The sequence below is a fragment of the Petromyzon marinus genome, chromosome 44 (genome assembly GCF_048934315.1).
Source record: "Petromyzon marinus isolate PM22_M1 ecotype Great Lakes invasive population chromosome 44, UKy_Petmar_22M1.pri1.0, whole genome shotgun sequence".
Lineage (NCBI taxonomy): Eukaryota > Metazoa > Chordata > Hyperoartia > Petromyzontiformes > Petromyzontidae > Petromyzon > Petromyzon marinus.
The window spans coordinates 207,924-222,220 of record NC_133710.1 but is presented as its reverse complement, the minus strand read 5'-3'; the positions used below and the strand labels follow the sequence as shown (position 1 = coordinate 222,220).

General features: G+C 43.8%; 1 protein-coding gene across 2 annotated transcripts in view; it reads left to right on the top strand.

Annotated features, from left to right (window-relative positions):
* The window catches only part of LOC116951840 (cAMP-dependent protein kinase catalytic subunit alpha), a 92,529-nt gene that overhangs the window by 59,735 nt on the left and 18,497 nt on the right, over positions 1–14,297 (top strand). For both annotated transcript variants that reach the window (XM_032970614.2, XM_032970615.2), the window contains exons 3-7: positions 2,694–2,822; positions 6,078–6,176; positions 8,570–8,652; positions 13,735–13,861; positions 14,194–14,289. In XM_032970614.2, coding sequence (XP_032826505.1) covers positions 2,694–2,822; positions 6,078–6,176; positions 8,570–8,652; positions 13,735–13,861; positions 14,194–14,289 — 534 coding nt within the window. The remainder of the gene's footprint in view (positions 1–2,693; positions 2,823–6,077; positions 6,177–8,569; positions 8,653–13,734; positions 13,862–14,193; positions 14,290–14,297) is intronic.

The following is a 14,297-nucleotide window of genomic DNA, read 5'->3' as shown; positions in this document are numbered from 1 at the left end:
AAGCAAGACTAATAAAAACAATTTTTTTGTAATTTTTTGCATTGGAGTCTCATACATGCTGTGATTGTCTGACAGTTATTGTGTAGCCCATGAGTTTCCTTTGTTTTTGCATATGTAGTGACTGTGCTTGTCACTGGTGCCGGGGCTTATGACGCTACGGCGGGTAATGTGTTGTCATTATGGGCATCCCGGGTTACGGGATGTAGTACCAGCCCTAGCGGGGCTTGCGTGAGCGCTGGTTAGCGCAGAGGCACCCCGAGCAGTGTGCGGTGTGGGCTCCCGTTGAGGGAGCGTCAGCCAGCCAGGGTTACCTTGGAGCATGATACGCTGGTTTACCTGCTGACACGTGACCGGATGATATTGGAGGGGGGCCATCGGTGGACGGGGGCTGCGGGGCGGTCACGTGGTCCAAAAGAGCTCTCGGGAACCTTCGAGAAGGAGCGCGAGAGACCTGGAAGGTGGGCCGGGTTGAAGGGTGGAGCCAGCCCCAGCCGCAGCCCGGGGGCATATAACAAGGGCCCCGTGACGAGCTCGAGGTTCTTCGTGTGCGGGTGTTACGAAGATCCTCGTCGGGGAGAAGAAGCCTCTAGCCATGCAGTCCGAGACCCAGCTTGTGGTCCGGACCGGGATTGCGAACCATGTCTAGTTCTGCCGTATCGTGGTTAGATGGCCATTCGAGACCCGAGTGTAGATTGTGTTATGTTACATACCGTTGTGTAAATAAATAGTGTTGCTCCTAAGATAACGTCTGCGACTCAGTTGGACTCACCACACATAGGAAAACCACACTGGCCGAGATAAACTTTCGAGGATTTAAAATAGCACGACGCAGTTCTCCATCCGTTTAAGCACATCTGATAGAAATTGTGCACTGTTAAGCCCTCTGACCAAAGCACCAGTCTGAATCTGTATTAGGCAATTTGTCCAACCATGCATATTGTGTCGAGTTGAGCCAAATTTTAGCCTCTATCCCATCAGAAGGGCTTTTTAAACGAGACTTTGCATCTCATTGGCGCATATTGCTTATAAACGTGCTGGGAAAATGAATGTATTTTATTCCTTTGCATCTATGCATGCAAATACAACGTACATGCTGTGATCTTGTGATTCTAGTGATGATGGTTGAGGCTTTTCTTTTTGAATGCTCAAGCTGAGGATACAGCTGTTTCAAGAAGAAATGTAATTATTGTTAATTAAAGGTTTTGGTGTTAAAGTTTAAGGCTAATCTGAGATGTCGTTTGTTAGGGAGACCTGAGAGGTTGGTGGTTAATGTTAAAGTATGTGGTTATTTTTAGCGTTAGATGTTAAGGTTAGGGGTTAATGCTCTAGTTATGCTTTAATTGTTTGAGTCAGAGTTAACGGTTGGGTTAATGTTAGGGTTAATATTTGCTTAAGGGGTTAGTGGTAGGATTTGGAGTTCATATAAACGTCATGTAATGTAGGAATAGGTTTTACCCTTTTAACTGGCACAAAAACTGACACCTTTATTCAAGGCATCATGTTTGCAATAACCACAACACAAGCAGTCAAAATGCAAACAAAAAAGACAACTCTGATAATAATATGCACTGGCCTTGAATTTGATTGGTCCACACCCGAGACGGCTTTTCTTAGAGCCTAGTCTCCATTGGTGTTGGACCAAAAGACGCCAAAAGGCGTACAACTCAAAAACAGCGCACTATCAGAGTATTGAGGGCTCGGGGTGAGCATTTACATTATGAGACCTCCTTTGCCAGTAAAAAAGGTGTCAGTTTTTGTGCCAGTTAAAAGGGTAAAACCTATTCCTATATCTTGTTACTGGCAAAGGAGGTCTCATAATGTCATGTAATGTGTTATTGTTATAGTTGATATTAATAGTTGGATGTTAAGGTAAGGGATTAGTTTTAAGTTTTAGGCATTAGTTTTGGGGTTAGTAGTAGGTGTTAAAGGCTAGGTTTGTGGTCAATATTTAGGTTGGCAATAAAGGTTAGAGTTAGTATTCTTTGGTTCTTTCGGTAAAGTCACGTAGATATAAAAAATAATAATAAGAATAAAAACCACGACGTTTCGATCACAACACAAGCGGTCATCATCAGGAAAAGGGGGGTTAGCCTCTTAAGGCAAACTGTTTCTAAAGGCTTAGAATGGGCGTAGCCCAAGTGTCAGCAGCATTGGCGGGGCAGCTAATGTTAATGTAAGTAATGGTCAACAACGGGCGCTGGCAGTGGGTTTCCACCAATTAAATTGCTGCCAGGTAAAAATTAGCATGTCAGTGTTAGATCGGAGAGCGGCCTCCACGGTGAGCGTGCTGAGGTGGCTATGTTAATGTGAGAGATTAGCATGTTATTGTAAGATCGCAGAGCCGTCGGCACGGAGGTGGCTGTGTTGGTGTGAGAAATTTAACCTGTTAATGTAAAATCGGAGAGCCGAAAATAATAACTAACATAGGAAGGTGGCAGGGTGGGAACATCACAATCAGTTATGACTTAAACTGGTTGATTACGACCTTCCAATAATTGCTAAGTTTGTACCCATCCTCTCAGTTGAAATTGTGTTAGAGTTAGTGTTTCCGTTCAATGTTTGTGTCTGTCAGTAGGTGTTAGGTTAATAGTAATTTTTTTGTTTTAAGGGTGAGTGTTATTGTTCAGGTTAGGTGATGGGGTAAGAGTAGCGTATTAGGGTTGAGCATTGTGTGTTTTCTGTGTCCCATACAGAACACGTCGTGCCTGGAGGACTTTGAGCGAATAAAGACGCTTGGCACAGGCTCGTTCGGCCGCGTCATGCTCGTCAAGCACAAGTCCAGCGACCAGTTTTTCGCCATGAAGATCCTCGACAAACAGAAGGTTAGGAGGCCAGGCTGTAGCCAGCACTGTGCACCATACACCTCACACATTGCACACACGATGTACCACACACACCGCACATTGCACACACCATACAAACACACACACCATATTCAATACAAAGATAAAGATCCCCCATAATATGCTGAAAAGACTTGGGGGAAGTGCTGTTAGCGAGCACCAATGAAGGCCACTCTCCACCACACACACCATACACCACACTTCGCACTCCCCATACAAATACCATACACACGTTTACACCACACACATCGCACACAACCTACACACCATACAACATCAGCTTCCATTTGACACTAAGTGGTGGTGACATAACTTGTGCGAGGCTAGGTGAAATGTCAAAGGTTCACTGACAGGAGGTTAAGAGACAGACCCAGGTGATGTAGGTTGACTGACTGAAATGACTAGCAAATGCACCACCTATGGGCTCCACTGTGCCAACTTGCTGTTTTTTAGCTCCCCGGTGCTCTGCTCATTCTTGTACGTGTCACTCCTCTGCCCTCTTATTGTTGGAGGGTGACTTCCTCAATCTGCCCAGTAGCAATTTTCAAGAGCCTCCTCCATAGAGGCTGATCTTGACAACCCTCATACCAGTGTTCAGCAAGTAAACTCAGCTCCACATGCACCTGTACCACTTAAGTCTTCTCTAGCCCTTGCTGCCATTGTTGACAATCCTTGCGTTGTCCTCTACCTTAAAAATTGGCTTTACATAGAGTAGTGAGATTTATGGGTTGTGGGCGGTGGAAGTATAAGATCGCAGGGCCAGGAACATAGTGCCCACAACAGAACTCTGTATACATCATGTACCGTGACCCGAATGGGATTTTTTTATCGTTAAAAATAACTAGGTGACCAGTGGATGGCGGCATGAACTAGAAAAAAAAAGTTTTTACCAAGGTATAAAGCCTTTTTTTCCACTGACATAGACGACACTACAAACACACATGCACACCACCCTCTCCTTACAAACGCACACACAGCACATACAAATATAAATGGCCTATGTTAAAATACATAATACACACAATACACCACATCGTAAATACAAATACACCATAAACATTCACCGCAGGCAAGTGTTCATTACATACACACCTACACAACATATAAACAAAGGCATTACACATACAACATACAAATACACCCACCGTACATACCAACACGCCATACATATTTACCATGCATTTAATTCCTACACACACCATACAATAACAAAGACAAAGATCCCCCGTATAGCCTTAACAGACTGTAGGGGGCAAGTGCTGTTAGCGAGCACCTATGAAGGCTGGAACGGTACACGAGGGGGTGGGTGGCCAGCACCATGCCCGACCACCTTTGTCTCCCCAGTGGCGATGTGTACACATCGCACCAGGTACTCATTTGAGGCTGAGTCGACCTAGGGGAGGCCCAGGACCGGTTCAGATAATCGTCACTGGTGTTGGCCGTGAGTGGGAATCGAAGCCGGGTTTCCGGGTTCATTGCGCAGCACGCTAACCGCTACACTCTCGCTCCCCACCATATGACACCACACACACACTACACACACACACGCACCATAAATGTGCACGATACACCACACAGCACTCATTTACCACACAGCCCATACACCTAAACGCATAGAAACATCATACACATGTAGTAGCATAGCGCTGGCTGCTGGCAAAAAAGGGTAACTGCTGTGTATGGCAGTACCCATATCAACAGGCCACGATCGACACGAGAGATGGACATCGCGGGGAAAGGTCAGGGAACCCGCGAGTAGGTTCCAGAGAGGAGGCGTGGTCAGGATGGAGAGAGGCCACGCTCAGAGTATAAGGAAGAGCCCCTGTAGGGGACCTCGTGGCTGTTTTTGGAAGTGGGATCCCCGTCGTGCTGTTCAAGATAGTCGTCGTTACCATCTCGTCGTCGTCTCGTCGCCATCGTTGCTGCCGTCTTCACTCGATATTGTGCTGCTAGATCGTTGTTGGCTGTTTGCATTCAGCGCCGTCAGTGTTAGACTGTTCGTGTTTTGTGTAGGCTAGCAACAGTGATAGTGTGTACCCACGTGGTGTTGTGTATAGGCTAACAACAGTAATAGTGTGTACCCACGTGGTGTTGTGTATAGGCTAGCAACAGTAATAGTGTGTACCCACGTGGTGTTTTGTATAGGCGAGCAACAGTACTAGTGTGTACCCACGTAGGGTGGTGTATCATCCCGATGGTGCTCGTTAAATAAAAGTCTTACTTGTCCCCGAGTTAAGTCTCTACACATACAAAGATACTCTACCTATCGGGCATAACTTTCACTTGACAGAAGGCAGTATCTATAAGATTTTTTTTTATCCCGAATATTGCCCCCTATTGAATTTGTATTTTTTTGGCCAAATGTCATCATCCAATGAAAATGTTGGTGAAAGTGGTCAACCTTTTGCCAAAGCTACAGCTGACCCAATATTGTCAGGTGAACAGGTGGGACAGCATGTTAGCCTCAAGGCCACAAAGAGAACAAAAGTGTGTGGTGATTAGAATTGGTAGATGCCTTTGATTTCCACAGTTTTTGGTATCCATTCTAGGCCCTACCCACAGCTGATGAACTGTTCTGAGTTATGGATGTGGCAAAAAAAATGTAACGCACATTCTTATTTGGCCCTACGTATAAATCTCCTTAATACCTTAGTACAGGCTGGAGCTGGCCAAATGGATGGTGTAGGTTATTTTGGTAGGCTCACACCATCACACACACACAAGCACTGTCATCCAGTGCGACAGCAAGGTGGCCCTAGCCACTGCTTTAGTGCTATTTAATAGGAAGTGATCGTCCACACTCGCACAGGTTGGTGTAACTCGCAGAGATCTAGTTTGTTACTGCAACACAGTTATAATTTAATTTATTGTACTGTAAACAATAGAGCAAGTAGCCCACTGCACATATGAAACAGTGATCTGTTTGCTGTATTGCCAACATCATTTTCGGAGTGCTCTCTGTCCACTTATGATTTTCCCCGATGTACAACACTTGGTCAGACATCCAGTTAATGGACTTTCAGGTGGAACAGCATTATTAACTTGCTTCTATTTCTATTGCTGTTGTTATAGCTGTTGCTATTGCTGTTATTGGTGCAACTAATACCCCTATTTTTGTTCATAATAAACCCTATTTTTTTGTTTATATTGTTATTCGAATGGTTTTGGTTTTGTTACACGCATTCCACAAACAGGTGTATGCATGGCGTGTGTGCCGTGTGCGGATGACTGCAGGTGGTCAAGTTAAAACAAGTGGAACACACGCTCAATGAGAAACGCATCCTGCAGGCCATCAGCTTCCCTTTCCTTGTGCGCCTCGAATACAGCTTCAAGGTGATTCCGTGCTTTCCTTGGTCTCCGCATCCCTCTTTGAATCTCCCCGTTACTCCGTGTGCTTCCTATTTCCTATCCCCCCCTGCAAAATCGTCTCTCTTAACCCTGTATGTATGTAGAACTTCTTTCCTACCATATGTAGCCAACTGTGCTCATCCTTGATCATAGCTTCCTGACCAACTGTCTCATCTTTGAGAAATGCTCTTTAAAGCTCTTCTTTCGGGATAGCAGTGGCAAGCGCTGCTCCCATCTCATCTTTTATTTCCCCTCCACCACTCTTCACCCTTCCCCACTCGACTTTGCACCCACATCTCCCCACATCTCTCCTTACCCCTCGCTATTAATCTTCGTGCATCATCCTCTCCTTCCCCATAATCCTTCACCTGTCTACATATCTCTTACCTGCTAAGATTATATGGTTCTCGTTGGGTAAGCACGTTGCCCTAATTCTTGTGGACAAGCAGCGCTATCAATGTAATGTTAGCCAGCTGCGGTACTTGCCACAACTGATAGTTGTTCCGGCCGAATGTGGACAGGCACTGTTCGCTGTGTGCCACAGATTCTTTGTAATCCTCAGCTCCATGAATGTGAGCAATCCAAACACCTTATATTAGCCTCAAACAACAAATGAACTGGTTGGTCGTTAGCTTAATAATTGTTATTGAAGTGTGTTTTATTTGAAACACCGAATATTGAACAAATTAGTTCCATCAAATCCCAGTTTGGGATCAACTCAACCTGTCATCACTCGGACTAAAGGAATGAGTACCACTTCCTGTGCATAGGATCTGTGGCATAAACGGAGATGAGCACTGTCCAAAGGCCCCTTTGAGGGGTGAGACACGTTGATTTTTTTGTTCTAAATTAATATTAATAGAGCCTAGCACAGGTGTGTGTTCCTGATACCACCAGACCCATACACCCTCCCACTGTCATACTATGTGTTATGTATATGCATTTACTCTGCACCTTCTAAATCATAAATGTCCACGAGACTTAACTCACGAAGCCTCCCCCTGCGAATTGATACATTTTCATGATTCAGGGCCCTGATTTAAAGAAATAATTTATTATTATTTGTCTTGTTGCTTTTTGCCTTTATTGTCCTGTTTGGTTTGTACTCTAATAATAGATTTGTTTTATAAAGTGTTTTTGAAAAATATTCACATAGCGCTGAACAATTACGGAGCAGTATTATGTTCACATGAGAGGTAGTCCAGCCCATACAGATAAGAGAGAGACATGTACGAGCAATGACAAGCATGGTACTGGCTGTACCATTCTGTTCTGTCTTGTTTGTACTGTCTTGTTAATATTAGTGCCATTTTGTTTATTCTGACCATTAGTCATAAATAAAATATTTCCTTAACATGTTTGCATAATAATAGGATTTTTCCCCTTTATTCTGGCAACAAAACTGAAACCTTTTTACAAGGATTCATGTCTGCAATAACCACAATACCTGCAGTCAAAATGCAAACAAAAACATACTATGATAATATATGCATTGTCCTTGAAACTGATTGGTCCACACCAAGGGACGGCTTTCTTTTGAGCCTCGACCCAATTGGTGCTCGACCAGATGATGCCAAAAGGCAGACACGAATCCTTGTAAAAAGGTTTCAGTTTTGTTGCCAGAATAAAGGGGAAAAATCCTATTATTACATTTTGGTACTGGCAAAGGAGGTCTAATGATGTTTGCATAATTTGGAAATAATCTCATCTTAACACGCACCATTCGTTGTATGTGTCATGAGTAAATGATTACATTTGTATTGATAAATGCCTAACGCTGATGGTGGGTGGCTTTTGCCTATGTTAATTAGGGGTCATTTTTTCACGTTGAAAATGGCACGAATTGTAGGGCACCAAAAATAGGCTGTAAAATAGCTGTAAAAGCCTCCATTACCCACATACTCCTCCTCGTGTCTGTTCCCATTAGCCATTTTCTCGCCCCCTCTCTCCCTCCATCAGTGCCTTCTGTGCCCTCCAAGAATCTCTGCTGTCACGAGCAATTACTATCCCTTTACACTGTCCGAGAGTGCTCCAGGTTGGATCCCCTGACCCGAACACAACCACATCTGCAGTACAGCCACTGACCAGGCAGTGAGACATTGACTGTCTTGCTGCATTCCATTAATCATTATTGACATGGCTTTCTATCACTCTCATTATTCTACTGCTGTTCCCACGATCCTTGCTCTTCATGGCCACTGCTTGGAAATAGGCTCCCGTGCTTTGACATGGTCAAGCATAATAGTATCCCATCGCAAGCATGTTCGTCGATTTCGTTAATCAATGAATTATTGAAAGCATTACATGTCTACGGTGAACCATAGTGGCTCGTGTGGGAGACGGAAGAGGGACGTAGTGATGCCCGATGTGTTCCACAGGACAATTCCAACCTCTACATGGTGCTGGAGTACGTGCCCGGTGGAGAGATGTTCTCACATCTGCGCAGGATCGGCCGCTTCAGGTCTTGACAGTCAGGCACACGGATGAACAAGCACACAGGCACATGGATGTACCGATGGAGACACGTGGATACACAAGCCATGTAGCCCAGGGGTCGGGAACCTTTCCCCGTACTGAGGGCCGAACAGGATAACTTCTCATTAACAATTTGATGGACGGGAGTGTGGTGCAGTTGGTAACACCTGTGTCTCAGAATACGTAATCTTCTAGGTTCGATTCCTGACTTAGGCACCTTTTTGTGTGAAGTTGGTATGTTCTCCCCCCCCCCCTGTTCTGCATGGGTTTCTTCCACATTCTCCATTTTCCTCCTTTAGCAAAAAAAACATGTAATAGGTATTGGCCAAAACACCCCATTACTAAAATAAAATCCTGCAACTTACTTTCGATATTGCTCCCTATTGCGAAAACCTGGCGGAGCCATCCTGAAAAAATATTTCCTGGGTGAACAAGCGTAATAATATTAAAACAAACACCTTAGTGTTATCGAGTAATTGTGCGATAAATTACATGTGCCTCGGCCTAGTATGAAGATACACCTTCAGTTACAGAAGTGGCTGAGCACGCACTAATTGCATACTCGTGTTTCCTCTAGTACCCAGATTGTGCAACTAAGATGCTTGCAGTGATGGACAATTATTGTTTGCGGGCAGTTTAGAAGTAATAGGCCTCATGTGGCCATGGACTGTATGTTGACCACCCCTGATATAGACAGATGTAAGCCGGTTGGTGCTGTGATTAAAGCAACAAATGTTGTCTTACATCTCATTGCTTTCTGTCTTTTGTTGTGAATGTCAAAGTTGTTTCCCCTATCCTTCCATGCAATTCCCAGCATGGTGTATATAGTACCAAGGGAGTTGTAAAATGTGGCATCTTGCCTCCGCTACTTCTGTCGATCCAGCTGGTGCTGAGGTTATAAAGCACTTTATTCTTGAAAATTGGAGGGTTACATGTTCAAATCCTTGTCAAGGATCATCTCAAACCATTATCACTCTGGGGTTGTGGTTATGATAGATTTGGTACCACTCTCTGGGATGGAAGCAGCAGTGGTCACCCTATGGTGAGACTAGATTGGCTCAGACTATTGGAATGGGGAACTTTCACTCCTGTTTCAGGGCCTTTGGTGGGTATGAGCACCTCCCATTGCATGTGTGTGCATGCACACCTCTACGAATTAGGTGACCTGGACTCTTATGCCAGGCTCTTGATAAACAGAGATTTAGAGGCATGTAACAATTGGGCGATAAAGGATGCAGGGCGTGGTTGTGGTTACACCATTTCATGTGCCATGTCGACCTTAATAGGTGCTCACTAAGCCCATGCCCCCATTGTCTACAAGGCAAAACAAAATATATTTATCTTTGCATTAGTGGGTGTGCATGTGTATCTGTGTGTGCGTACATATATGTAAATGTCCTTCTGTACATGTGTATGCATGTATGTGCCAGTGGTACAAAAAGTTCTGAGGCTAATATAGAGGGGATTATCAGAGGCTATTGATATTGCAGCTACTTATAGTCCATGTTGCGTGTATGCAAATGACCATGGCACAGTATTCTAGACGTCTTATTTCCTTATTCATGCTTCATCTATTATAGGTAGACCATGAAGGATGCTGAAAATGTAAAATCATTGTGCTGTCATAGAATGTTTGCTGATGAACCGAAAGGACGTTTGAAATCCATGTTCAAAGCGTTTGGGGAAAATGCACCATAATGTGCAACACTTAAAATGTGGGTTTCACAACTTTCTCCTGGCAGAAAGACTGTTGATGATGTCTCCAGGTCAGGGCGGCCTGGGACTGCAATGATTGAGGCATACATCAAGGCCGTGCAAGGACATAGTTTTGTAAAACTGCCCTGTATATGGGATCCCTGGAAAACACTCTGCATGATAATTTTGGAATGAACAAGGCATATGCACCTTGGGTCCCGGAGCATGCGGACACGTGGCAAGGAGTGTGATAACTTCTCATGATAATCTAGAAGTGATGAAGGCAGACGGGGACAAATTTGAGGCAATGTATTACTTACTGTTTAACACGTAGGCTTTCGCGACCAATATTATTAATAATAAAGGTTTTTGGGTTAGATCGCGTTATTTATAAATGTGTCGTATCCCTCCACCACCCGACACGGTCAATCAGCAAAAAAAGTGTCACGTTGACAACTGTAAATGTTGTGGATTCACTCTTCAACACACCGGTGGGCTAAAGTAGTGAATTATTTGTCTTTTGTCAACGTGACACTTTTTTTGCTGATTGGCCGTGTCGGGTGGTGGAGGGTTACGACACATTTATAAATAACGCGATCTAACCCAAAAACCTTTATTATGAGTATTACTTACTGGTGATGATACCTTGATTTACCATTCGGACCCTCAGTCCAAAGAGAAATCCATGCAGTAGAAAAATCTAACTTCTCCAATGCAACAAAAATGTTCAAGTTGGACCGCTCTGCAGGCAAAATCATGTATGCCATATTTTCAGATGCTAAAGCTGTGGTGCATATTGACTTCATGCCACACACAGAGACAATGACAGCTCAATGCAATATCATGCAGACTTTCTCCATCAACTGCATAAGTAAAAGATAAAATACATGGAAAGATGAGAACCGAACCCCTTGCTTGTGCGTGACATTGCCCCATTACAGAATCGGAATCATAATGTATTATACTGGAGAAATCCGAAGAGCTATAAAGCTCTATTTCACAGATGCCCAGTAGGCGCAGGTAAGAACGTAAAAAAACAATACAAAACATGATAGTTGTGCAAAGTACAGGAGAGGTAAACAGTCACCCAAAAAAAATAAAAATAAAACTAAGACCATCCCCATCCTACCAGGCATAGCCCACTGAGGTATGAACTTATTTTTTAGAAGTGACCTGGTCATAAATTAAAGGTCAGCAAAGTGGCTTATAATGTGGAAATTAAGAGCAGCAAAATAATCTAATTAATGTGAATGGTAAAGCTGCAAAGACTAATAGTGTCAAGGAATACCAGTTGGATGAACTCCCACACCCTGCCTATTCCGCAGACCTGGTTCCTAGTGACTTACTTTTTTCCGAAGTGACTAAATATTTACGTTGGTCACGTTTTGTTGATTTTGACGAAATGAAATAAAATAAGGTCACATAAGACACACTGACTGTGAAGTCCATAGCCAAGTGGTTATGTTTTTTGACTGGTGAATGGGAAAGCTTGGTTCAAATCCCACTAGGATTTATTTAGTGTTTTTAAAAATTATATTTTGTTTTTATCCCAAAGTGGAGGGGTGTTGTGCCCTGATTTTACAAAAAAATGCTAATAGAAGGCTGTGTATGGGAACCTGAATGGACAGGATGAAAAGTTATTTCTGCAGGGAATTTGAAAGCTTCATTATTGATATGAGGGTGAAGGTGTTAATAATTGTGTGGTTCTTTTTCGGGTGTGTATGTAGTTTTAATGTATGTTCGGCTCAGACACTTTGATTGAACCACATCCTCGTTTTTACATACCCATATGTATGTGCTGTGCCTTTGTTTATTTTACTTGCCAGCTTATATATCCCCTCATGTGTGCAAGTGTGCTGTGACTGTTTGTTTACATACTAGTGTGTTAATGCCCGGTGTGTGTTTGTGTACATTCTGTACCCACGTCCGTTTACATGCCGGTGTGTGTACCGCATTTTCCCGCATATAACCCGCGGGGTATACCATTTTATACAAACAAAACAAGACCCTGCGGGGTATGTGGAGGCGTGGGCTATCCCAAAAATATTTTACACGTGTGACATGTCATAACTCGTTTAATGTTTTCATGGGAGGACTATCCACTATGCAACACTTATCTTTGACTAAAGCACTGCTGAATTTACCACGCTCACTAAAATTGCACATGTTATCACGTTTTAAATGAAAGCACTGCTGAATTTGCCACTCTAACTAAAATTGCACATTTTATCACGTTTTAAATTATTCGAATTGTTTGTACAATGAAACGACAATGTTTGAAGTGGGCGCACTTTGTTTACCGTAACACTTTCAGTGGCTGTAGGGGGGTGCGAAAGTTTCAGCTGAGGCTATGAATTGCACAATGGGAAGGGTCTTAACAAGCGTCCACCGGACACGGAATCATAATTGCCGAGTCCCTTAGGCCGCTGCTATTAGCTGAGCACTATACTGTCGCGACCGTGAGCTTTGTTTCAAACTTCCAATGGCTTTGTTGCCAGGAGGCAATGGCGTACCGTAGTGCAGCTATAGTCTGCGCAGTGTGCAATCTACCAGTGCTAAAACTGTACAGGGGTAACTACCGGTCCAGTAGCTGTAATATGATGAGGTCGAATGCTGGTAATCCTAACAGTACGCTTACTTAAGGTAATTATCTACCAGTTATGTGTTACTTATTTATTGGATATTTACTTTTGTTACTTATTTACTGTTTTAAGTTCACTCGTTTCCGGTTAGTTTGTTTTCTTTGTGCACGTTATGATTTTAATGTTAACATTTGATAGTGGAATGTATTACAAATGTAAACTTTGTATTAATATGATGGAATTAAGCTGCGGTAATGACTTTAAAGATATGAATGCATGCGGGGCATAGGAGGTGCGGGCTATCTGAAATTTGTTTTACACAAAACGCTATTTTTGCGGGTTATATGCGTCTGCAGATTATATGCGTATGCGGGCTATATGGGGGAAAATACGGTATATCCCTGCGTGTGTGGCTATGTGTGTGCCTGTGTATGCTTACATGCTGGTGTGTATACCCCCACATGTGTGTGCTGTGCCCAAGTGTGTGCAATGGTGCAGGGGTTAGCACTCAGTGTTACAAACCCCCTGGTGACCTTGAGTTCGATTCTCACTTCTGATCAATACCAGTGGCGGTTATCTGAACTGGTTCTGGGCCTCCCCTAGCTCGACTCAGCCTTGGCTGATTTCCTGGTGTGGTGTGTAAACATCAGCACTAGAGAGACAAAGGTGCAAGGCGTGATTCTGGCCACACTACCCCATCATGTGCCATTCTGGCCTTCATAGGTGCTCACGAACAGCACTTGCTCCAACAGTCTGTTAAGGCTATACGGGCGATCTTTTTGTCTTTACAGTGAGCCTCACTCACGGTTCTACGCGGCACAAATCGTGTTGGCGTTCGAGTACCTGCACTCGTTGGACCTCATCTACCGGGACCTCAAGCCTGAGAACCTCCTTATTGACCAGCAAGGATACATCCAGGTGCGCACAGGCTCACACGAAGTGTATAGGAGTATACAGGAGCATGAAGGCACTTAACCCATATTTTACTCAGGGTACACAGAGGTACACACAGCTACATATAGAAAAAGGCACATGCAGGTATATATGGGAGCAGATTGGGGAGTATATCACCAGTAGACTGCATGGTAAACCAATACGAGCGGTAAACCCGTTGCCTTGGGCCTACTCTTGTGGAAAAACAGGAAAACACTATCCTTCCACGTGTAACTTAATTGGCGTGCAGCAGTGGTCTGGCTAACATTTTTTTATGTTTCCTAATTTTCAACTCTTTTATTTCCATGCGTGAACAGGTGACAGACTTTGGGTTTGCTAAGCGCGTGAAGGGGCGAACCTGGACTCTGTGTGGAACACCAGAGTATCTGGCTCCCGAGATCATCCTCAGCAAGGTACACTG